A 25,278-nucleotide genomic window follows, 5' to 3' on the forward strand; every position below is an offset into this window, starting at 1 on the left:
TCACTATGGTTTGCATTTATTTTTCCTCACTGAGTGTTGGCTTTCCTCCACTGCCAGTGCTGTTCTTATTGAGGCGTCTCCCCCTGACTATAGCTTCTTATTCTCCGCTAGGAAAGACAAAACGGGTGGGGGAATTGCAGTTATCTTCTCTAATCAACTTCCCTGTACAGTATGTTCACTCGGTGACTTCACATCTTTCGAGTACCTGGCCATGCTTATTGGAAACCGCCAACATATCCTGGCATTACTCATTTATAGACCACCCAGGTTTAATCCCATTTTTTTAACAGAGTTCTCTGAATTTTTATCTACCGCTTTGATTAAATATGACAAAATAGTTCTGCTCGGTGACCTGAATTTTCACATTAATGATGTTTTGGATTCCAAAGCAACCGAATTTCTGGATCTTCTTTTTAGTCTCAACTTCATCCAACATGTCACTGGCCCCACTCATAATCTCGGTAATACTTTGGATCTAGTCTGTACAAAGGATATTACTGCTGGCCTCCCTTCTATTCTTCAGGTCCCGGTCTCGGATCACTCTTGTGTCTTTTTTAACCTTCTCACGCATGCACTGACTATTCGCTCTGAATCTAACACTCATTTTTTTCGTTTTATTAACAACCATGTTAAGTCCCTTCTAGCTGATCATTTGCCCGATAAACTTGAGTCATTTTCCAACACGTCTGTCAACAACCTTACAGATGGCCTAAACAGTGCACTGTCAGAATCGCTCGAGTCCTTTGCTCCTCTTAGAACTAGTAGAGGCACTCGAACTAAATCTGTACCTTGGTTCTCCGACCTCACTCGCTCTTTAAAACGGGCTTGTCGTAAACTTGAAGACAGATGGCGTACCTGTAAATCTGAGTCCTCACGCCTCGCCTGGACTCTTAGCTTTAAACATTATAAACATGCACTTTCAGCTGCCAGAACTTCTTATTTCTCCAATTTGATCGAAACCAATAAGAACAATCATCGGGTCCTGTTTAATACTGTGGCCAGGCTTACACACTCTTCACCGGTTTTGAGCTCTTCTTTCACAGCTAATGATTTTCTAGAGTTTTTCACTGATAAAATCTCCCAAATAAGGAACAATATCATTAGCCAGCAGCTCTCTAGCACCATGTCCAGCCAGTGCTCTGTGTCCTGGTCCACGAGTTCACTCTCTCAGTTCAAACCCATTTCTGCTGAGGCCTTGGCCTCAATGGTTGCCGCCTCAAAGCCAACAACGTGTTCACTAGATCCCATCCCTTCTGACCTCCTTAAGGAACTCTTTCCTATTCTGAATGCCCCCATACGTGCCATCTTGAACACTTCCCTCTCTGAGGGGTGTGTCCCCTTGACCTATAAATCTGCTATCATTAAACCACTCCTCAAGAAACCCAATAGCGATCCACTGGTTCTTGCCAATTATTGACCTGTCTCCACTCTCCCTTTCTTATCTAAAATACTTGAGAGAATTGTTGCTGATCAACTGACTGTCCACCTTTCTGCCAATAATCTCTTTGACAATTTTCAGTCTGGTTTCCGCTCCTGCCACTCTACTGAGACTGCCCTAACTAGAGTAGTTAATGACCTACTTGTCACTGCTGACTCTGGATCAGCCTCCTTACTTTTAATTCTTGACTTAAGTTCGGCCTTCGATACCGTAGATCATTGTGTGCTTCTACACCGACTGGAGCATTACGTTGGTATTCACGGGCTGGCGCTCTCATGGTTCCAGTCCTACTTATCTAGTAGAACCCAATGTGTTAGTTTCAATAACTCTTTGTCAGAATGCTCTACGGTTACCGCTGGTGTGCCCCAGGGGTCTGTCCTGGGGCCTCTGCTGTTTTGTATTTACATGCTCCCTCTAGGTAGGATAATTGCCGAATATGGTATACAGTTCCATTTCTATGCTGATGACACACAGCTATACATCCCACTACAGCCTAATGACCCCTCTCAAATACAAAATCTGGAAACATGTGTAAGCCGAATCAAGATCTGGATGAGTCAAAACTTTCTCATGCTTAATACTGCAAAGACTGATTTGCTGGTGATTAAGCCTAATAACTATAAGTACTTCTCTGAGAGTCTTTGTCTTAATATTGATGGTTGTTCAATCTCTGAAAGCATGCACATTAGAAACCTAGGTGTTATTTTTGATCCAACCCTGACTTTCCAGACTCACATCAAGGAAATCACCAGGACGGCTTTCTTTCACCTGCGTAACATTGCTAAAATCCACCCTGCTCTGTCCCGGCGTAGCGCCGAGGTGGTTCTCCATGCCCTTGTGTCTTCCCGTTTAGATTACTGTAATGTCCTTTTTTCTGGCCTCCCCATCTGTACTACTAAGAGCCTTCAGCTTGTGCAAAATTCAGCCGCCAGACTTTTAACAAAAACAAGTAGGTTCTGTCACATAACTCCTGTCCTGGCATCATTACATTGGCTGCCCATTCAGGCTAGAGCCGATTTTAAAGTTCTTCTCTTAACTTATAAGGCATTAAATGGACTTGCACCATCTTATTTAACTGAACTACTTTCTCCCTACATTCCGCCACGTCCTCTTCGTTCTCTTAGTTCGAACCTCCTTGTCATCCCACCAATCAATAAAAAGTCAGCTGGTGGCAGGGCCTTCTCCTACCGTGCTCCTTTTCTATGGAATGGCCTCCCACTAGGTATCAAAGAAGCTACATCCACTGCAACTTTTAAGTCCCGTCTTAAAACATACCTCTTTACTCAATATTTTGGTTTAAACTAATTCTTAACTGTTTTATCATATTCCTGTGGTGTTTTAATATTGTTTTATTGTTTGTTATTATTGTACTTGATTTTATTGTAAAGTGTATTGAGACCATGTACCATGGTGATTTTGCACTTTAAATAATAAATTGATTGATTGATTGATTGAATGCCCAGGTTGGACCAAATAAAGAACACACCATCTACTAAAGATGGGGGGAAAGCATGATCTGCAGTTATTGGGGCTGACACAGAGTAAGTCTGGAGACCAAAACAACGTTTGAAGTGATTCCAGATTCTCAAGGATGTTTCATTGCATTTTTTTGTGTAGTTAGAAGAGGAACTCTTAATAGGGGAATGAGCCAATGCAGGAAGTGACACGGGCCGACAAGAGGCAGCCTGCATTTCAAGACAGAAAGGCGGGGGGTGGTATGAGTCACACTGTAGCCGAGCTTATTCTAATATTTGCTGACCTCAATAACAGGAAAACCTCAGATATGGTAGGGCCATATCTCCCACAGATTTTAGTCTTTGTATTGGTCTGGGGTTTTTTTAAATTCTAAATGAATTCTTTAATAACGGTATCAATTCTACGGAAAACGTTTTGAGAGAGGAAATTGGGTACACACTGAAATAAATGTAAACATTTAGGGAGAGTGTTCATTTTGACAGGTCAAAGTCTTCTTGAACACGGTTCAAAAGAGGGGCAAAATGAACCTTTTTCAGTTACCTGAATCCCTAGGTAATTGAATTTCTGCTTAGCAATTTTAAATGGCTGACTATGTCTCTTTGATCTCTTTGGTCACTGGTTCTCATCATTACAAATTGTGCAACACATTACAGGAAAAGAGGATTTTAAGTGCAGTAAGTGTTCAAGAATCATAATTCAGAAGAAAGGAGAAGGCTAGTTAAAATAAGAGAAGGAAAAGTAGGAAGAAGAGATTTAACTTTGCCCTAAAGACTGAATGAGGACATAAACCTGACACCATTCTCACTTTCGGCAGAAACCGAGCGTTTCCTTTCAAACTGTGACCTCAGGAGAGCTGATGCTACCACAGCTATCTGACAGTGATGTTAATATCAAACAACTGCACAACACAATAAGCAAATGAAGGTCAGACTCCATCAAATAACACTTCTAATTCTGATTAAAAACCACAAATGTCATTAGGTTTATCCACCACGCAGCAGTGGAAACACATGAGGTCATACTAGCCTTCAGTGTTTGTTTTCGAGCGCTCTCACAGTGATTCGGGGCCGGGGTTAAGTGTTAACCATAGCTGCACGCCACATCTAATACAATGTAAAGATCACACGCCCACACTTCGTCCTTCTAAAAACAGTTTTCAACATGTTTATGTGAGATTTGTTTATAAGAGATTTAATGTGTTTTTTATTTTAACAAACGCCACTTTTTTCCAGCACTAATAAGCCATGATCTTTGTGTAATGTCATTGTTGTGTTTATTTGATATTCTCAAATAGAAAGAATTAGAAACACAAAAATAAAAATAGATAACATAAATAAGAGGTATGTACAGCTGGTACACAAAAGTGACAACATAAAGTGGCTCTGATGGGGTAAAGTGACATGTATGGTTAATAGCAGCAGCATTGAGCAGTACAGCATTATATGAGGTATAAGAGTACAATAGAAGGTGCAGTATAAAAGTGGATACAGTATGGTATATTACAGTATGTATTTGTATATAATGTAGAATGATGATGTCGATAGTAGTATAAAGATAAAATTGCAATTATATAGTATAATGGTATAATATAATATAGTGTAATATAACATAATATACAGCATGTGGTATCAATAACGATATATATTTCATAATAATGTAATAATGTATTTTACAGACGCAAAGACAGAATATGGGATGTAATAAGATGTTGTACGGTACAGAATGTACAGTTTGATGTGAACACATTTGTTGTGAATACTACTGTGTACTATAATATGATATAATATACTATAGTATATAACAGTGACTAATAAAAATAATATAACATAGTGCAGTATAATATGGAGGTAAGTAGTAAGTGCAGTGCAGTATATGAAGATATAACAGAAGATATAACAGTATATGGCAAATATATAAGTAGGTCAGAACAACAGGGAGTCAATGAAGTGGGAGTGATGAGAATCCTGAGTGTGACAGACAATGTGTGTGTGTGTGTGTGTGTGTGTGTGTGTGTGTGTGTGTGTGTGTGTGTGTGTGTGTGTGTGTCTGTGTGTGTGTGTGTGTGTGTGTGTGTGTGTGTGTGTCACTGTCTGTTGGGGGGTTGAAGAAGAACAGTGCGCTGGCCACTCTTTTCCTGTGATAACGCAAAAAGCACAAAACTTACCTCATGAGTGTGGGCAATGACAGCATGGCATGTGGTCTGTAATATCACAGTGACCAGCCACGTGTTGTGTTACAGATCGCCAGAACATGATTCTGTTATCACGAGAAAACCAGCTTCGTTATCTCGAGATAAGGAGATTAATAAGGTCTCGAGAAAAGTCAATAAAATGTTTGGATGCATGTCCGCTTAGGGCTTCCATACAGAGACCCAAATGTCATCTCTATCTTAGATTTAAAAAGATAATAATAATATTACAGAACAAATTAGTTATAATCTTAGTTCTTAGTATCTAAAAACAGGTGTTTAAAAGTGTGAGCAGAAGCTTGATGTCAGAGTTTTCTGTTCCAAACAACTTACTTTATTTTCATTCTTATCTTAATAAATAGAACATAAGTGTATTTGTAGATGTCTAATGTGGTTAAATGATTGGTATATCTAATAAGAGTGGGTCCTCCCACTCTCATGGAACGAGGTGGAACTTGTTTCTCTTTTGTGGTTTTTCAGGTTTCACTTCCCAGTCTCAGAAAATTCCCTTCCCAGAAAATGTGTCCAAAGAGAGTATTTAAGGCGACCCCTCAGCCTCGATCTTCACACTGCTCCTGCCAACTCTTCACTTTATCTGACTCCAGAAAACCTCATTAGCTGCACTTCTTACAGCTTCTGTCTGTCACCCACAAGGAAGCAGAGTTTTTCTAGCGTCAGCACCATCAGCAAAGAGGAAACCAACCATGTCGAGCATCATCAAGTTGTTCCTGCCCCTGGCTGCCATGGTCTGCATCTCCAAAGCCCATCGTAAGTTTTTAGACTTTTTCTTTTTTGTCATTTTACAACTAACAATTAATTTCAGTCATGAAAGCTCTGCTGGTCAACTTTGTCATGAATATACACCGTGGGGTTTATTTTGTTGTCAGAAAATGAGTGTAGAAAAATAGCAGAAATCTGTGCCATGAAAACGCTGCTATTGAAATTAAATGTTTTCTTTTTCTCTCTTTAGAGAATGAAGCAGGACAGCATTGTCTGTGTCAACGGTTCAGAGACAAAATCAGCTCCAAGTCTGAAGTAAAGGACATCCAGATCTACCCGGCAACCAGCTTCTGTAGCAAAGTGGAGATTGTGTAAGAGACACTTAAATCATCAATTAATATCCAAAATCACTTCAGTAAATCTATTTTAATCACATGTTAAGACTTCATGACCTGCACAGTAGAGGCATATCTTCTTCCTGCCTGAATCATCCATGTATCTGTTCACACTTTACCTGAGCTCACCTGCACTCTTTACTTTAACAGTGTCACAGTAAACAGTGGCCTCCGGTTCTGCCTGAATCCTGCAACACCCGCAGTGAAAAAACTCCTGACACGCATCATGTGAGTATATTTACAGACCTGAATCTAAGCCTCATCTTCACACTAATATTCGTTTACTTATAGATGTAACAGTTGTGAGGGACAGTATGCCCTCGCTGCTCTGCTGTAATATCTCTAATGTGTGTCCTTCATGTTCATTTCTATTAGGAAACAGAAAACCTCTCCTACCTCCACCTCCAGCCCGGACACAACCCAAACAGCTCACTTCTAACTCCTCTTTCAACTCTTTGGATCATCAGAAAGCTCAGATGACCTCTGACCCCCAACAAAGGCCCCTTAAAGCGCATGTAGATGTGACAAAAATATCTGAAATGAATTAATCTTGGGTCTATTTATCTCCTATTTATACTGATGTGCACCTGCTGTACATTTCCGTTTTATTTACTTTGGTTGTTTATTAAAGCGATGTATATGTTGTGAACCAAGTTTTTCTGCATTTGTTCTGTTTTTTATAATAAAAATAAAAAATGAAGGAGATTATTGAATGTTTGTTTTCTGTTCCCGGTCTGATTCTGTGTCCTACCCTTTCATGCATAGCGGTCACTACAGTGGACAGCTATTCAAAAGCTGTTTTCTTCTATATGCATGAGTCTTGATGTCAAAGTTGCGCATCAGCCACTACAGTGGAGGCTAGTGTATCATCTCATACACTGCCACCATCTGGCCAGCCGTTGTAAGTGCAACAAAAAATTCTCAAAACCAAGATGGCCGACAGAAGGCCAGAAGTGCAGAGCAGCGAAGGAATATCTGTCCATTCCTTCTATTCTAAGAGAGCCTTGCAGGTAAAAAAAAATATGGGGACATCAAGTAACAACTAAGGAGTAATATAATCGTTGAAATTTCCAAGTATTGATTTTGTGTTGGGAGGAAATTGCAATTAATCATCTGTCCTCTAAATTGGACATCATGCATCGCTGACTATATTTTAACTACAATTCATACTATTACTGCGACTTTGTTGTTTTTGAAAATACTTCATCTGCAGTAACTTTTTTGGCTGTGAATCAATTAATCTATGTTATTAGAATGTACATTTTGTTTTTTTAGAGTGTACAAATATTTTGTGCAAATTAGTTCCATCGTGAGAGTAACGATTCATGTCTTTATGTTTTGTAGAGGTCAGATGCAGAGCGTGATAGAAAGGCCTACAGGGTAGTTGAGCAAATACCCTCCGAGTCAAGTGAGGATGATGTTAGCGGCAGTGATGATGAATGGCTACCAGAAAAAAGAGGAACAGTAAATGCTAGCAGTAGTGACAGTGGAGCTGAGGTTGCTGAGGGAGCATATGGGAGGAGTAGATCTCATGGATCAATGTGTTGCAATGTATGCTCACTGACGCAAAAACAAAGGATGGTACATCCGAGTGTTCTTTCACTTCTTGGACGTGACCACTGTGAATGCCTGGCACCTCTACAGAATGTCTGGATTGGAAAAGAAGGATCTTCTGCATTTCAAGGCATCTGTAGCTCGTGCACTAATAGATGCAGGTTCCATCCAGACACCGACAAGAGGAAGACCCAGTGCTACCCCACGTTCTGTGAAGCGCAGAGCAGTGTCCAAGCCCTCCCCTGAGATCAGGTTTGGTCCTGGAGACCACTAGCCCCAGCTCACCGAAGCAAATCATGCAAACAGATGCCATGATGCTGTGCGCACACGAAAAACACAAAGTACATCTGCATGCGGTGTCTTGTGGCTTTGTGCCCTGGGTACTTTGCCAATTTCCATAAAAGATAGACTTTTTCAACAGAAGAAAGAGACTATACTGATGTACTTAATACATTTGAAAGAGAATGTTTGTCGTAGTAGGCGGATATATTGTTATGGTTGGAGTCAGTCAGACTGTACTGTGCAGGCTTGCCGGGTCAACTGACTTGTAGGAGCCAAATGCAATGTTATGGGGAAGCAGGGTGAATTTGTATTTTTTGTTGTTACAGTAGGTGGCACTGTGGTCATTCAGATCACAGCAATAAAGGTAGTGGGAAATCTGTTGCAGGCAGTTGTTGTGTGACCCCGGAAGGGCAAACGGTTTTTGACTGTTAGGGCACAAGATTGGAATGTCAAATGTTTGGATGAAGGGACTCACATTTTTGTTGTGCAACGAATAAACCTTGGTTGATGGAACAATCAATGGAGACGTGTGGACTCGTTCCTGAACCTTACACAGTAAGGAAATTTGGACAATTAAGCGCGTCAGATAAGTCGCTCCTGGGTCAAACCCCTCAGTAGCTTGTAGTAGACTAAGCTCCTTTATCATGACTGATAGAGAAGTTATTGTTGAAGTTCGCATTGGTCTCTAAGTTAGCAGGGATCTACCAGAAATGGCTCCTTCTACTCCTAGGTTTAGGGAAACTGAAGAGGTTGGATCCATCAGACCAGACCAAAGGCCCAGTAGAATGTTTAGAGAGCCATGGGCAATATTTTTTGTTATTTTTGTAGGAAATGTGAACTGAAAAAATATACAGTTCAACAGGGTGAGGTAGGAAGGGCTGAAGAGTCAAGAGGAAGGAGCTGAATGAGGGATGGAGGGAGGAATGGGAGGGATGGAAGGAGGAGGGTTAGAAAGAAAGAGGGGAAAGGCTGAGGAGTCAGGAGGTTCAACGTTTTTGCATTGCATTTAACAGTATTAGAATATGTTCAAATATGTGAACACATTAGTTAAACAACATTTAAACATGAGGCATTTCATAGTGTTCACATGATGTGTCATTTTATTCATTGTTTTGTTAAAAACATATTTCATCAGTTGAAAGCTCAAACGCATGTTGTCCACCCTAATGGACATGTCATAAACTCCCTGAAAAATGTATGTTTAAAAAAAATGAAGTTCAAATTTTTTTTCATGCCTAAAGAGTAACAAAAACACTCAGGAAAAAAAATCCTGACTGAGGTTGTCATAATTCATGCATGAAAGGGATATGTGTCTGATTATAGATACAGTATGTGACATCATTCCTTTCTGAACAGAAACAGGTTTGAGGAATGAATCAAATAGTGAATCACAGGGCAGATCAGGAAATTGAGGAAATTTATTATTAACAAAACTAGGAATTTGTAGATACCTGAAGAAGTGTTGCTTAAGCAGGGCAAGTTTTACAGATAAATGTTGAAAAGACGCGGAGGTGTTACCAATATAAAGGTCTTTAAACGATTTAATGCCCAGGTTGGACCAAATAAAGAACACACCATCTACTAAAGATGGGGGGAAAGCATGATTTGCAGTTATTGGGGCTGACACAGAGTAAGTCTGGAGACCAAAACAACGTTTGAACTGATTCCAGATTCTCAAGGATGTTTCATTGCATTTTTTTGTGTAGTTAGAAGAGGAACTCTTAATAGGGGAATGAGCCAATGCAGGAAGTGACACGGGCCAACAAGAGGCAGCCTGCATTTCAAGACAGAAAGGCGGGGGGTGGTATGAGTCACAAGCTTATTCTAATTTTCTAAACTCTTTGTTCAACTCCATTGCTGAAGATAAAAATCACCTCTTGTGGCGATGCAGACAGTTTTGTTTTTAATCATGAAAGTATTGAGTCACAAGAGAACCAACCCTGTAAAACAAACTGGAGTTCAAACTTTTGCAGAACACAAATCAGTTCAGCAGCCATGCTGCTTCCTTGGTCTTTAACACTCTCTTTGATCTCTTTGGTCACTGGTTCTCATCATTACAAATTGTGCAACACATTACAGGAAAAGAGGATTTTAAGTGCAGTAAGTGTTCAAGAATCATAATTCAGAAGAAAGGAGAAGGCTAGTTAAAATAAGAGAAGGAAAAGTAGGAAGAAGAGATTTAACTTTGCCCTAAAGACTGAATGAGGACATAAACCTGACACCAGCACTTTCGGCAGAAAGCGTTTCCTTTCAAACTGTGGTAAGTATTAAGTGCAGTGCAGTATATGAAGATATAACAGAAGATATAACAGTACATGGCAAATATATAAGTAGGTCAGAACAACAGGGAGTCAATGAAGTGGGAGTGATGAGAATCCTGAGTGTGACAGACTGTGTGTGTGTGTGTGTGTGTGTGTGTGTGTGTGTGTCACTGTCTGTTTGGGGGTTGAAGAAGAACAGTGTGCTGACCACTCTTTTCCTGTGATAACGTGCAACTTCGTCTTGTTTTATCAGGATCTCAGGCTACCTTGAGACAACGACACTGTAACATCAGATGTCCATAACTCGAATCCCCAAAGTTGCAAAAGCACAAAACTTACCTCATGAGTGTGGGCAATGACAGCATGGTATGTGGTCTGTAATATCACAGTGACCAGCCGCTTAGGGCTTCCATACAGAGACCCAAATGTCATCTCTAATTTAGATTTAAAAAAAAAAATAATATTACAGAACAAATTAGTTATAATCTTAGTTCTTAGTATCTAAAAACACGTGTTTAAAAGTGTGAGCAGTAGAGATGTTTCGGTCCTGAACAATTCGTTCAAAAAGAACGAATCTTTTCAGTGAACGGAATGATCCGTTCACTTTCATGCATCAAAGTCGTTCCTTTCGTTCACTTGGCTCCGCTCGCGGCTCCCCACTTCTTGTTTTAGGAAACCATCTAATGTATCAAATCACCATCATTGGTTAGGAGAACGACTGAACGTATCGCTTGACCGATCGTCTCTCTCTCTCTCTCTCTCTCTCTCTCTCTCTCTCTCTCTGTCTCTCCCTCGCTCTCGTTCACTGAACGAAGACCATTCTCGTTCACTGAACGAAGCGAGCGACCCGATTAGGTGCATCTGTGTATACAGGTCAATTCACAGATGTGTAAACCACTGACAGATGAACACAAACTAAACTATGTTTATTTATTTATTTAGAAATTATATCAGAAGGTTTTGTAATGGGCAAGTTGGGCCAAGTAGACCAGTAATGCAATGGGAGCCGTATTTTTCGTGAACGAGTGAGAGTGAGTGAGTTACGGGTAAACCGGAAATGTCACTGAACGACCTGGTGAACGAATGTAATGAACGAATCGTTCAGCTGAACGAGATCCGAAGATCCGGGTCACTGAAGTGAACGAGAGTTGACATCTCTAGTGAGCAGAAGCTTGATGTCAGAGTTTTCTGTTCCAAACAACTTACTTTATTTTCATTCTTATCTTAATAAATAGAACATAAGTGTATTTGTAGATGTCTAATATGGTTAAATGATTGGTATATCTAATAAGAGTGGGTCCTCCCACTCTCATGGAACGAGGTGGAACTTGTTTCTCTTTTGTGGTTTTTCAGGTTTCACTTCCCAGTCTCAGAAAATTCCCTTCCCAGAAAATGTGTCCAAAGAGAGTATTTAAGGCGACCCCTCAGCCTCGATCTTCACACTGCTCCTGCCAACTCTTCACTTTATCTGACTCCAGAAAACCTCATTAGCTGCACTTCTTACAGCTTCTGTCTGTCACCCACAAGGAAGCAGAGTTTTTCTAGCGTCAGCACCATCAGCAAAGAGGAAACCAACCATGTCGAGCATCATCAAGTTGTTCCTGCTCCTGGCTGCCATGGTCTGCATCTCCAAAGCCCAGGGTAAGTTTTTAGACTTTTTCTTTTTTGTCATTTTACAACTAACAATTAATTTCAGTCACGAAAGCTCTGCTGGTCAACTTTGTCATGAATATACACCGTGGGGTTTATTTTGTTGTCAGAAAATGAGTGTAGAAAAATAGCAGAAATCTGTGCCATGAAAACGCTGCTATTGAAATTAAATGTTTTCTTTTTCTCTCTTTAGAGAATGAATTAGAACAGCAGTGTCTGTGTCAACGGTTCAGAAACCAAATCCGCTCCAAGTCTGAAATAAAGGACATCCAGATCTACCCGGCAACCAGCTTCTGTAGCAAAGTGGAGATTGTGTAAGAGACACTTAAATCATCAATTAATATCCAAAATCACTTCAGTAAATCTATTTTAATCACATGTTAAGACTTCATGACCTGCACAGTAGAGGCATATCTTCTTCCTGCCTGAATCATCCATGTATCTGTTCACACTTTACCTGAGCTCACCTGCACTCTTTACTTTAACAGTGTCACAGCAAACAGCGGCCTCCGGTTCTGCCTGAACCCTGCAACACCCGCAGTGAAAAAACTCCTGACACGCATCATGTGAGTATATTTACAGACCTGAATCTAAGCCTCATCTTCACACTAATATTCGTTTACTTATAGATGTAACAGTTGTGAGGGACAGTATGCCCTCACTGCTCTGCTGTAATATCTCTAATGTGTGTCCTTCATGTTCATTTCTATTAGGAAACAGAAAACCTCTCCTACCTCCACCTCCAGCCCGGACAGAACCTAAACAGCTCACTTCTAACTCCTCTTTCAACTCTTTGGATCATCAAAAAGCTCAGATGACCTCTGACCCCCAACAAAGGCCCCTTAAAGCGCATGTAGATGTGAAAAAATAATCTGAATGATCAAAAATATCTGAAATGAATTCATCTTGAGTCTATTTCTCTCCTATCTATACTGATGTGCACCTGCTGTACATTTCCGTTTTATTTACTTTGGTTGATTTTTAAAGCGGTTTTTGTTTAATAAAAATAAAAAATGAAGGAGATTATTGAATGTTTGTTTTCTGTTCCCGGTCTAATTCTTTGTCCTCTATAGCAACAGTGCCACCTTGTGGTTAAAGGCTGCCAATGCAGCACAAAATGTGTGTCAGCTCTCCTCACCATGTGATCTCCTGCAGAATTAGGTTGCAGAGTGGTAAATATCAGGGGGAGCTGCCCTCTCAGGCGTCTTCTAGACACTATTAATGGGTCTTACAAGTATTTACATGTGACCAGGAACCAGAGCTGCAGGCGCTCTTTAGATTACAGGGTCAGTAACCAACCAACTCTGTGTGTTCCCGCTCTGCTGGGACAGGGGCGGCTCAGAAACAGATCAGTCTCATAGGCTGTAATCTGCTACACCCATCTCTCTCTGTCACACACACACCCACACACACACACATTGGTATTTCCACTGACATTTACCCTAACCTCTACAACCTAATCCAAATGTACAAGTCTCAGTAAACCAAAACCAGCTTTTTGACCCCCAGTTAAATTAAGCGTCCCATATGTGACTGTGTGACCAGAGTTTAGTCCTCTACAGTGGTACAGGAAGTATTCAGCATAACTAACACCACAGGCTTCAAATATTTTGTGAGAAGTAAAAATCCTGTGTTGAAAGTATGTATCAGGGAAATGTACATAAAGTCTGCAGCAGCAGTAAAACACAAGATGTTAGTTGGATTGTTTAGTTTATGTTATATGTAGTTTATGATGAAAATATTGAGAAATGCCATCAAAAATACCCAGAGCCAAAAGTGACACCTTCAGAAAACTAGTTTTGTCCAAAAATTCAAAAAAGTATCAAAATCAATTCAAAATAAATGAAAAGCAAAAATCCTCACATTTGTCAAAAAGAGGATAGGCCTAGTTTGTAAATGAACTTCCTGTCGGTCTACTAATTTATTAATCCACTGATCATTTCAGCTGCACTTGTATTAACTGAACAAAATATCTCATGTTAAAAACTCTTTATATGGTTAATATGTAGAAATCTGAAGTTATAAGGTAACTAGTCACATACATGACGTCATCTAATAAGTAGTCGAGCAGACGTTAAAATTGGCATGAAAATAAAGTTAAATAAAGTTAAATATGAACCACATTTTTGAATAACATTTTCGATTATTACTTCCTGCCCACTTTTATTTTGAAATATGACTTTTGAATGGTGTGTTTTCCTTACAGTGCCTTATGGCAAATACCGTTATGTTGCACCATACTAGTCATTCCCAGACAGGGTGCAGGGTTCCTAGTTTCGGATGATCACTTCCGCCGGCTCCTCGGGAGAGGTGCGTTCACTGGAGCTGCGTGGACGTCAGCGTTGTGTTTACCCTGTGCATGTCCAAAAGTCATGGATGAGCCTACCGAAGAACAAACACATTGTATTTGTTCATTCAGCCTGTCAAAGCGACGCGACAGTGACAAAGAAATCACTGCAGCTGTGGAGTAATTTCAGCAGGGGAGGAAATATTTACAGGTAAGGTAATTGTTAATGTCCCTGTAGCATGCATGACGAGCTATTGTTCTTCATGTGAACGCTGCAAAACGACTGAACAATATAAAGTGACATAACTGAAATGAAAGGCTACAATGATCATATCTAATTGATATATGAAGAGATTATGTAACATATCAATCGTAAATGGTGTAAAAACTCGCGTTCAGTTTCAGTTTTTGTAATTCTTATTATAGTTTACAGACTCTTTTGATATTCCCACTCGTCCGAGGCGTGACACTCCGGTTCCTGTTTTTGCAAGTCACTGTTTTTGGCTCCCCACAGTGCTGACGTGAACAGCACCTTGATGTCAGCTGTCTGCAAAGTAGACGAGACTGCACAACAGCACCGAGCTTCCCCTGCAAAATATGAGTTCTGCCGCGATTTGGATTTAGATTTTGCATGTCAGCATTAATTTAAGTGAGGAAGAGTCATGCCAATCTCAATGGAAAGTGATCTCAGAGAAGGCTGATAAGGAGCAGTGATAACAGAGGTGGTTCATTACAGCACTGACAGTGGCTGCTTTCTATTTTACACAATCAGGAACTAAATGAAGAACATGCTGCATTATATGAAATGGTCAGCTTTTATTTCTTTCAAAATAAGTTTCATTTCCTTTTTTTTTAATTCAGATTGTTGTTTTTTTCTCTGACATGGCATGCGAGCGTGACTGACATTACATCCTATTAATGACAGTGCTGTAACCAGACTCCTTGCTTCTATTAGGAGCAGCTCAGAGACAGGACACCATGCACCCTGCACAGTAAACACACATCTCTACTGCCTTAAGCTAAGCCATGATAAGGCTAATAACATCTAGTATGCATACTGTTAGTCGCCATTACTTCCATAGGAGCAGGTCTTTCTGTCTGTAATGACCCTATAACACTGTGTGATATCATGTGATGACATGTTCAGGTTTGGACACAGAAGCCAAGCAGAGTGGACCTGCACACAGTCACCCTCCAGAGTCTCCTGCGGTCAGCCCCTCTGATCTGTTGTTAAAATGGCCTCTAGGCAGGGAGACATTCCAGGTAATGTAGGAAGTTAGATTCGAATTAATAAACTTAGACACGTGTGATATTTAAGTTTTTTCATTTTTTTGACGAAGTGATAACTGGTTTTATGATAACTGAGTTCTAACATTTCTTCTTCTCTCCCATCCTTCAGCACTTGAGTCAGGCAATGCATCCGGACTCTTCGGTGCCTTATCGTCCCCCATTGGAATGACTCGGCGCAATATCAGCTATGACGAGCACATGGACGCGCCCATGCATTCCCCACCTCCAGACCTGACTGTGAACATCATGTGGAAGGACCCTGTCATCCCAAAGCACAAGTTCAGGAACACTGCAGAGGTGCTTTCCTGTTTGTTCTGACTGTCTGATCCAAATTGTTGGGAAGCGTTACTTGAACAAAACGTTGTTCATTTTGGCTGGTGTGCAACTCGTCCCTCAGGGTTAGGTGCATTAGGGTGCATGCCTGCACACATTTGACTTGCTTACCTATTCGTGATGTAACTAGTTTGTAAGTTAATCCTAACAGTGTAAACTTGTGCGCCTAGGAAAGCGAGAGCGGGGGAAAGTTGCTGACTTTTGAGGCACCGTCGGCAGTCAAGTCTCCAGTGCCGGTTGTGAAAGCCAAAGCCACCTCTTTAATGAGCTCACTGATGATCAGTAAGTCAACAAAAAAAACTCAATACCTACCTTCTTCCATCAAATTCATCATCAATCATTTATTTTTATTTTGATGAATATCTAACTATATGCTAAGTTTTTTTAACAGGATTATGTAAGCTTCGCCAATGATTGTCCAATCTGCTGCTGCCTTGGCATCAAAACAAAGATAAACAATCTTCAGAGTATCAGCAGGCTTTAATGGAGTGCAGCATATAAAAACATCAACTAATGTTGTCTCCACTGCTGACTGTATGCCCGTTCTCACTTAGAGCAGACCCACGAGAACCTGCAGAAGTTTGAGCACCAGGCAGGGCTGACGGATGCTGGGTACTCCCCCCACAAAGGGCTCTCTGCTGAGGAGACACGATTCCACCGGCTCTGTGATGGCACACTGCCAGTAAGTATGAACAAACATGAGGCAGAAGTTTTGATGCATCAGGTGGCAGTGAAAAACTGCTCTCTGCCCTTAAATTATAATACGTAACTCTTGTGGGACAGGTGTGTTAGAGGGTAGAACAACTCAAATAACAGTGGAAAAAACTGCTGATTTATTTTACAAAGTTAACGTCTAAATGAAAGGTTGCAGGTCTGATCCTCATCAAATATACATAATAAATCCTATCAGGTATAACTGAGGGAATCTGCCGAGGCTCAAACATAAAACAACAGGATTAACAAAGACAATGTAAAAGTTTTATCATTCAACAAGTAAAATGTTGCTAGGATGAATTTAAAAGATTCCAACAGATAAAAGACATTTCATTTTGAAATGTTATATTGTCACTAATCTCTGAAAGTATGTTTTCATGATCAACACTGAAAATAGGAATATATAACAAAAATAATATATAAAAAATGTCAGGTATTAGAAATATATCTTGCACTAACAGACTGTGCATACACCCTGTGCATCCACAAAGTACCTGTGAATGTTTGTGAGCACAAGGTTCTTTTCCATCTAGATGTGTCTATTTTCCCTGAAATCTATGCCTCCTGCCTCAAACTGCCATGGTCACTTTTCCAGGGTTATGGACTGACCTGTCAGAAGTGCAAAAACAGTATAAAGTGTTGTTACTGTATACATAAGATCATAAGAGCCCACTGCCAGGCTCATATTATTAGTAAAAGAATCATGATTTCTGTGCTTTAACTTAAAATAAACAAGTAAAATAATGAGAAATTGTATGATAACAACACAGTATAATCTTTTGAGTGATTGCGGGTTAAATATGGAACACCATTTTGGTAAACAAATTACGTAATACGCTCTGTGCTTGTTCAAATGACTGGAGCTTCTATCAGCAGTGTTGCCAAGCAACGCCCCTAAATGAAACGAGCCTCCTTGTTGTCTCAAACGGACCAATCACCGAGCTCCTAACAGAACAAACTTTTAGAGGCCCACTGCAGACGGCAACGTCTGTGTTTTCGAGAAAAATAAGACCCTTAAACTTGTTAAAACAGCTGATTATGGACAAAATGGAAGAATCTATCGGAGTGGAACGCCACAGAAATCTTATCATTAAAAGGTACGTCAAGGAAATGTTATGTTATGCTTAGGTTTTAGCCATTTTACGTGACGTCCGAAAAGCAGGCCGCTAGCAAAGCAACATCGTATGCTAGCTTGCAAAACAGGGATCGAGCTTGTTAATTTCTACATTAACTGATCAATCGACCATCAGTCCGAGTCAATTTATATTAAACTAATGCGCAGCCAATACATCATTGAGGGGCTAGGTGGCTGAACTTGACTTTACTAAGTAAACGAACGAGTCGTTGGTAATTTGTGCAGCTTGAAACAGTTACGTTAGCCGTTATGTGGCAGTCCCTTCACCGTTAGCTTTGTGCCTGCTAAAAAACGCTTATTGTAAATAGAAGCTACAGATATCATTAGAGACTGCTCCCATGACTGTTTAGGGTTGTGTTTGTTCTACTCCGTATAGGAAACCGTTATGTCCCTATCTGACCCCAGCCTCCAGAGGGAGAACAACCTCAGCTTTAGTCCCTTATGTGAATTATTATCAAGCAAATCCAGCTCAATGGTTATAAGAGAGATGGAAACACAGGTAGCCCCTTTTGCCCGTTATTCCTGTTGGTCTAGAATTGAACATGATTTTGTTTGGCTTTTTCTGTCTCCGTGGCTTTAAAACTTTCATAACCAAATAAAAAATGTTGTCCAGTCATGATTTGGTGTATTCTGTGGCCGGTGTCACAGTTTTACTGGTGTTGAATTAACTGGTGGCGGCCACAGATGTGTGTGGGCGTGGCTAATGGGCCGTTGTACACAAACGAGGAAATAAACGACTCGATTGTACTTCGCTGCTTACTTAAGTCAATTAATCGGCGTCTTTTGATACATTGTAAGACACACAGTTTGCTCGAACATTAATTTTTCTGTGCTGAGAGGAAATTCAAATCGGTAAAAGCTTCACAATAAATAAATCAAACTCAATACATCTAAAGCATGAGTCATCTGTGGTGTAAAAGAACACATTAACTGGTCAGCTGAAGTTTGAATTAACTTGGGATGTTCCGCTGTGTGTGACTGTGGTTGCAAAGGCGATCTCAGAGCTCGTTCTTATGATGCCAGAGCACTGACGTGCACAGATGACAAAAACGTATCCACAAGTAACTGTCAAAAACTGTTGAATTCAGTTTCTACGTTATCTTGCTGCACAGTTTAAGGGAACTCCAGCCTGCAAATCAGTTTTAAACGATGTGTAATGCAAGTGACTGTGTCGATACCTGTTTAATGCTACAATAAACATTGTTCATGTTATCTTTTTTATATTTGTGCCATGACAGCTTTAATGTGTTAATACTTTCATACAGAATATATTTAGCACACTGAGTCTGAAGTATAAATGTATGCCCAGCTTAAAGTGTAGTGGAGATTGTTAAAGGTGTGTCAAACTGTGGTGATACGCCCAGCTTAACTCTTGATAGTAGCCTACACAAGCAATGCATGTCTCATATCACCCTCTATTTCAATATTTGCGAATGTGCAATTCAGAATATTTTTGCAGAATAAGTAGATTGTTTCGTTCTATTAATATGTGCATACCACTATAGCTTTTGTGGCTACAGAGACAATAAAACGTCTGTATTAAAAAAGAGGGACACCAGATGCTCAAAGTAGAAAAGTGTTACACTCCATGCAGGTGAATGCCAGGTGCTCTTGAAGGCTAAAAAGTTAACTGTCAAGGGAGAAAGCCACCAGGCTTTCAACAATATACAGATATTGTATCACAAGTTAACCTGGGCCCATCACCACAGTTTGACACACCTTTACCAATCTATCTACTGTGCTTTAAAGCATGCATACATTTATACTTCAGACACAGTGTGCTAAATATATTCTGTATGAAGTATTAACACATTAAAGCTGTCATGGCACAAATATAAAAAAGATAACATGAACAATGTTTATTGTAGCATTAAACAGGTATCGACACAGTCACTTGCATAACACATCGTTTAAAACTGATTTGCAGGCTGGAGTTCCCTTAAACTGTGCAGCAAGATAACGTAGAAACTGAATTCAACAGTTTTTGACAGTTACTTGTGGATACGTTTTTGTCATCTGTGCACGTCAGTGCTCTGGCATCATAAAAACGAGCTCTGAGATCGCCTTTGCAACCACAGCCGCACACAGCGGAACATCCCAAGTTAATTCAAACTTCAGCTGACCAGTTAATGTGTTCTTTTACACCACAGATGACTCATGCTTTAGATGTATTGAGTTTGAGTTATTGTGAAGCTTTTACCGATTTGACTTTCCTCTCTATTTACTCGATGTTTCTGTGGCATTGCGTTATTTTAAGAAAACAGAAACAGAGACGACACGTTTGTAGCGATTGGCGGTGGCGAGTGTACGGTTCACCATTGTTATGTAATGTTGTCCACAGAAAAATGAATGTTCATCAAACTGTGTGTCTTACAACGTCTGGAAAGACATCGATTGATTGAGATAAAACAGCGAGGCGTTTATTTCCTCGTTTGTGGACAACGGACTCATAAGCCCCGCCCACACACATCTGTGACAGCCACCTATTAATTCAACACCAGTTAAACTGTGACACCTGTCTCATACAGATGTTTTAGACTGGTCTACAGTGTTAAGCCAGTCTTAATTTTGGTCAAAGATTAGTCTACTGCAAGTTAGATTGTTCACGAAATTAAAGACTGACTAATTGTAATCCAAAAAAATTAGACGCCTTACTCCCAGTCTAACTCGGCTCTAAGACCTATGTTACCATGGTAACAATCAGTGACACCTGCTGACCAATAGCACCAAATTTTGAATGTCTTAGATGGTCCTTTCAACGGTCGGACTAACACTGTTCAATGTTTTTTTCCATTTCAGTTTTTTTTTTGTTGTTGTTGTTGTTATACTCTTCGCTGAATTTTTTGTTGGGGTTAGTAAAATAAAGTTTATAACCTCAGATAGACAAACATTTTCTGCTGGGGTTAACTGCCCTGAGCGGTTAGATGCAGTTACTATTTGTTATGTTTAACTCATAGTCAAAGTCTATATTAGTAAAACTGGCCTGGCTGAGGTCCAGCAGAGTACTGACCCAATAATACACAGCAGATAAAAAGCCACAGGGATGCTCTCTGTTATTCGTTTTGCACCATGGCTGCTGCTCTCAGCAGACTGCAGGACCACAAATGCAAGGATAAGAACTTTGAAGGATGCTCAACACATGGATGGGAATATGTCTGTATTGGATGGAAATCCAGCATGATTAGTATACAAGATATCATTGCTGAAATTAACCTAAATATTAAGGCAAGTATGGTTGAAAGTTCTGTAGTTGGTATGTTAGAGTTATCATAATCTAAAACAAGCATTTGCACATGTTAGTGTTCTTTAGATAAGGACTAATGCAAAACCAGGGCAGGTTACATTCACACTGCTGTTGTTGCAGGTAGAGCAATAAGTAGCTTCTGAGTGAAGTCCATGAAGTTTATGTTCATTGCAGTCATGCCCTTGAAATGCAATTCTCAGCTCAGTGCTTATGTTGTGAAACTTAATTGTGATTAATTATAATGTGGCTCATTGTCAAATCTCCATGCTTTTAGTGGTTCTCTCTGTGGCTCCCCCTCTCTCTCACCACCCATTCTATTCGGGCACAGGTGAAAGCTCAGAGGCTCATTGATGCACTTTATTATTTTTGATCTGCAGCCCAGGAAAAACACTGCTGACCTTTTACCTTGTGTATTCAGGGAGTGTTTGCTCTCTAAATATGGTCAATGCTGTCTCTCTGACACATACATCACAAACGTGCTGTTTGTCTCACGCTGACAGGGGGAAAGTAATTGTCATAGTTGTATTGCTTGTGTGGGCGGCATACGTTAAAAAAAAAGCCAACTGTGATATTGAATTTAAGATTTTTCTTCATTTCCTATTTTTCATTGCTTGTTTTATTTTCTCTGTGCAGAAGTTGAGAATGCCAAGCGGGGACTTCAAGGAGGACAGGCTTACACCATCAGCACAATCCACCCCAAGTGGCACTCCTTGTGCCACCCCCTCCGTCACCCCCAGTGTCACCCCCTGTGTTAGTCCCCACTCATCACCGGCTGTTAGTCGCAGGTAGGTGTGATGCAAAATGTATAATATGTAAGATGATATTGTTATTTGACCTTAACCCATAACAAAATGTTTTGTTGAATGGGTGGAACTGAAACCAAAAATCACAACATGCATTTCCCAAAATTGTATTTTAAATTTAGTATTTTGCTTTTAGTTATATTAACATACTGCATTCTTTCTATGGTTTCTTGTATGCTCATGTCTTTCTTTTGCTCGGTGGAAATGCAGGAGCTGGTTCCAGCTGAGTCCTGCGCCTTTTCTTGCCACCCCAGAGCTCAACAATCCCAACTCCAGCACAGACATGGGAGGAAATGAGGGAGGAGGAGGAGAGAGGTGGAACTTCTTCGGAACACGGTCTGTGGTTCAGAAGTCCCCCACTGATCCAGGTTCAGAAACTGGCACAGGTGAGTTAAATACCCAGTCCTGCGTCTGGGTCTTGGCTGAATTACAGTACTTTTTTACATTGTGAAAGTTGGGGTCGAAAACCAGCAAGAGTAAGCTTGATTTTGAAAGTATCCAATAAAACAAAAATGCCAAAGCCACTCCCCTAAGACACGGGAACGTGTACTGCCTCCCCCACTGGTGCAGGAAGAGTACATTAGAGAGAGTTTCCATTTGGTCTTAATTAATCTCTATTTACAGACTCTGCATAGAAATGTAGAATCTGTAGGCAGGGATGTGGCTTTTGGGGATGGCAAGTGTGGAAAAACAGTCCGCGTGGAGAGCAAAAACAGGTGGAACTTAATGCCCCTTAACGACATCCCGGCTCCCGACAGCGGTCATCTGACAATGATTTGCTTTCTTATTTGTCTATAAACAGATATCTGAAGAACGTTCAGCTAACAATCCGTTCTAAATCTAAAATACAACTTGAGATAAATTCCCTTGACGCTGTGTCACGAAAGCCATTCAGCGTTCAGATTTCCCGATTTCCTCGAATGCATCAGAAATGATTTGATCTCTGTTCAACAAACGAGCATTTTAAAAGTAATTTTGTTGAAAACAGACCTGACAAAGGTGCATTTTTACTTTATACAAATGTGCATCAGCAAAAACATTAAATTAATTGATTAAAGTCAATCACAAGAAAAATTGTTTCTTTTTCTGTAAACAATGCAGCACACGGAAATTTATAGCTAACTGCTGGCTAAATGCTGGCTAAATGCCCGGCATGTTCACTGTTGTCCCCAGAGGCTATATCGTCATCAGACTAAAGCTGATAGGATCCAAGATTAGGTTTTAATGAACAATTGGAAGGACTCATTACTGGCCTGGGACAGAGACACATGCCATGATTTTCTTTGTCTTTTGTCAGAGGACTTAAATAACAGATTACAGTAGAATTTCAACAAATATGACTGAAAATACTTCTCAAATAATTTACGTACCCCATCTATAATCACTGTTGATAATAATTGGTTTCACTGCCACAGTTGAACTCTGGTTGTAACTGTAGAGCTTTTGAAATCAGTGGGATTTTTCTCGTGTCATGGTGCTGAAGCCATATTATGTGATCCACACAAAAGACGCCCTCCAGCCAAATTCCAGACACAAGAGTGAGCCTACGTATTACTGCAGAGGTGTTATGTTGCTTAAGCACGAAGGCTAACATTAGACAAACAAGTCTCCAACTCATGTTTTCTGAAACCTTCTCCTTTCACCTCTGACCACACCCAATAGTGATGTCACATGGTCCTGGAGCACACCTATATTCTCTTTAAAATCATGACCGTGAAGCTGCACCCTTTAGCTGGTACATTTATGTCACTGATCACTTCCTCCTCTCTCCTGCAGGCTTCTCACTGCAGTCCTATTTCGGCCTGCAGAAGTCCACTACCATCGATGGCTCCAACCCCCAGGTCAACTTTAAGGTGGACGACCCCGCCCACTTCATGCCCCCCAAAATCGAAATCTCTGGCATTGAGGCCAAGCGGGTTCCCCCACGGCCACACAAACTCAAACCTCGGGACATGAATGTTTTAACACCTTCGGGTTTCTGAAGCCAGACCGGTGCTGTAGTTCCACCTCTGCACCACACCCTAAATGTTTCCTCCTCTCTGGTTACTGATCTGTTTGTCTGTCTTTGTCTGTTCCCTCCACCTCCCTGCACATTCACTGAAACTTGAGAGTAATGACGACCACCTATAGTGTTAGATCACCAGCCCCAGAGAAATCCTCGCACTGTTACTCCTCCCAGCTGATCCACTCAGATCAACTGCTCCTCATTTCTGTTGGTCCACAACATCTCTTTATCTCTTCAGTTCAGTGGTCCAAATAAAACAAACATGAAGTAACTTAATTTGTCATCCCTACAGATGGTACTGCTTTGTATAATTGTTCTGTCATGTTATTGGTGCATTGACGTGCATCGCCTTGCTGTCCCCTTCCGTTGTCAGAGATGGCATGAGATTAAAGCTATTGAAATATCTCGTCAGTCCTTTCACATTAGTACTGACCAGATATTTTAACTCTTAATGCTCAGTCTCATTTGTATTATAATTTCTTTTTATTTTAAATAAGCTCACAGGTTTGTAGTTGTGTAGTGCTTCTCTGTGTTAGCATGCAGAGTATAGTGTGGTATGACTGATATTGTGCCTAAACTTTGGCCTTTTTGCCATTTAAATTCAGATTTTTTTATGTGCAAGAGTATCTTATTTTACATAGTGTGAGAGAGTGTGACTGGTGACCTGAAGTGATTTTTTTTTTAATTATTATTATTTCAACTTAAGTATTCTCAGATTGTTTGCTTTAAATCAACATTGTTCATTCTAAATAGTTGTTAGTTTCTTGGTTTCATCTCATTTTTATATTGCACCACAGTTTTGCTTTGCCATAAAAACATAACACATTGAAGTTTTGCATTTTGAATTCTGCATTTTTTGTGTCAAAATAGAGAAATCCCTGCTGTTATATTGATGAATAATAATTGATTGATAAGTTGATGAATTCCAGTAAGTAATTGCACAAGGGAGATGTCTCCCACTTATATCTGTAAATAAATCTGATACTTACAAGCAACAACATCTCTCTTGAGTTCTTTTCTAATGCAAACACAGGGAAATGTGAACATATGGAGCTGAATAATGACACTGAACTGCCATTTAATTTCCCTTTTTATAGTTGACTTGCTGAACAAATCAGGGACTCTGCCTTGACCCAGGCATTATGAAATGGGCATTCATTTAACGGGGTGTCATGCTAATTTCAAGCTTCATATTTCACCCTGTGGAGTAGCTTAGCATAATTTACAGTTAAAAAAAAACTCAGGTCTCATACAGCCTCTGCCTGAAACGACTCAATCAGCTCTGTCCCTTTAGGAAACCCCGCCCCTACAAGCCCACTTTCTTCGGTTTGGCCAGCGCTCTGAAGCCTGCTATGACTCACAAAGTGCAGTGTGTAGAAAAAACAGCCTGCAGACTGAACTGAAAAGCCTGGGGATTACTCCAACACACTTTTACCTACAGATTTGAAACTTCACTCACATTTAGTCTGGACATCCAACATTGTAACATTGTATATACGTTTT

The 25,278-nt window shown here is 40.3% G+C and overlaps 2 protein-coding genes and 1 long non-coding RNA gene across 3 annotated transcripts; all 3 read left to right on the top strand.

Moving 5' to 3' along the window:
* The first annotated feature begins 6,078 nt into the window (after positions 1–6,078).
* LOC138598643 (uncharacterized) lies at positions 6,079–6,908 on the top strand. Its single transcript, XR_011308646.1, has 3 exons — positions 6,079–6,193; positions 6,368–6,445; positions 6,593–6,908. It is a non-coding gene; the product is annotated as an uncharacterized lncRNA (long non-coding RNA).
* Positions 6,909–11,744: 4,836 nt separating this feature from the next.
* LOC138598609 (C-X-C motif chemokine 10-like) lies at positions 11,745–12,987 on the top strand. Its single transcript, XM_069670423.1, has 4 exons — positions 11,745–11,955; positions 12,158–12,278; positions 12,453–12,530; positions 12,678–12,987. The coding sequence occupies exons 1-4, from the start codon at positions 11,892–11,894 to the stop codon at positions 12,724–12,726; spliced, it is 312 nt and encodes a 103-aa protein (XP_069526524.1). The 5' UTR covers positions 11,745–11,891; the 3' UTR covers positions 12,727–12,987.
* A 2,461-nt stretch (positions 12,988–15,448) lies between these two features.
* On the top strand, positions 15,449–24,765 carry LOC138598132 (putative monooxygenase p33MONOX). Its single transcript, XM_069669833.1, has 7 exons — positions 15,449–15,514; positions 15,651–15,838; positions 16,045–16,156; positions 16,429–16,556; positions 21,601–21,752; positions 21,981–22,156; positions 23,547–24,765. The coding sequence occupies exons 1-7, from the start codon at positions 15,487–15,489 to the stop codon at positions 23,750–23,752; spliced, it is 990 nt and encodes a 329-aa protein (XP_069525934.1). The 5' UTR covers positions 15,449–15,486; the 3' UTR covers positions 23,753–24,765.
* The last annotated feature ends 513 nt before the right edge of the window (positions 24,766–25,278 follow it).

The sequence above is a fragment of the Semicossyphus pulcher genome, unplaced genomic scaffold, assembly GCF_022749685.1.
Source record: "Semicossyphus pulcher isolate SPU_LCO1_2020_fin unplaced genomic scaffold, fSemPul1.0.p SCAF_2, whole genome shotgun sequence".
Lineage (NCBI taxonomy): Eukaryota > Metazoa > Chordata > Actinopteri > Labriformes > Labridae > Semicossyphus > Semicossyphus pulcher.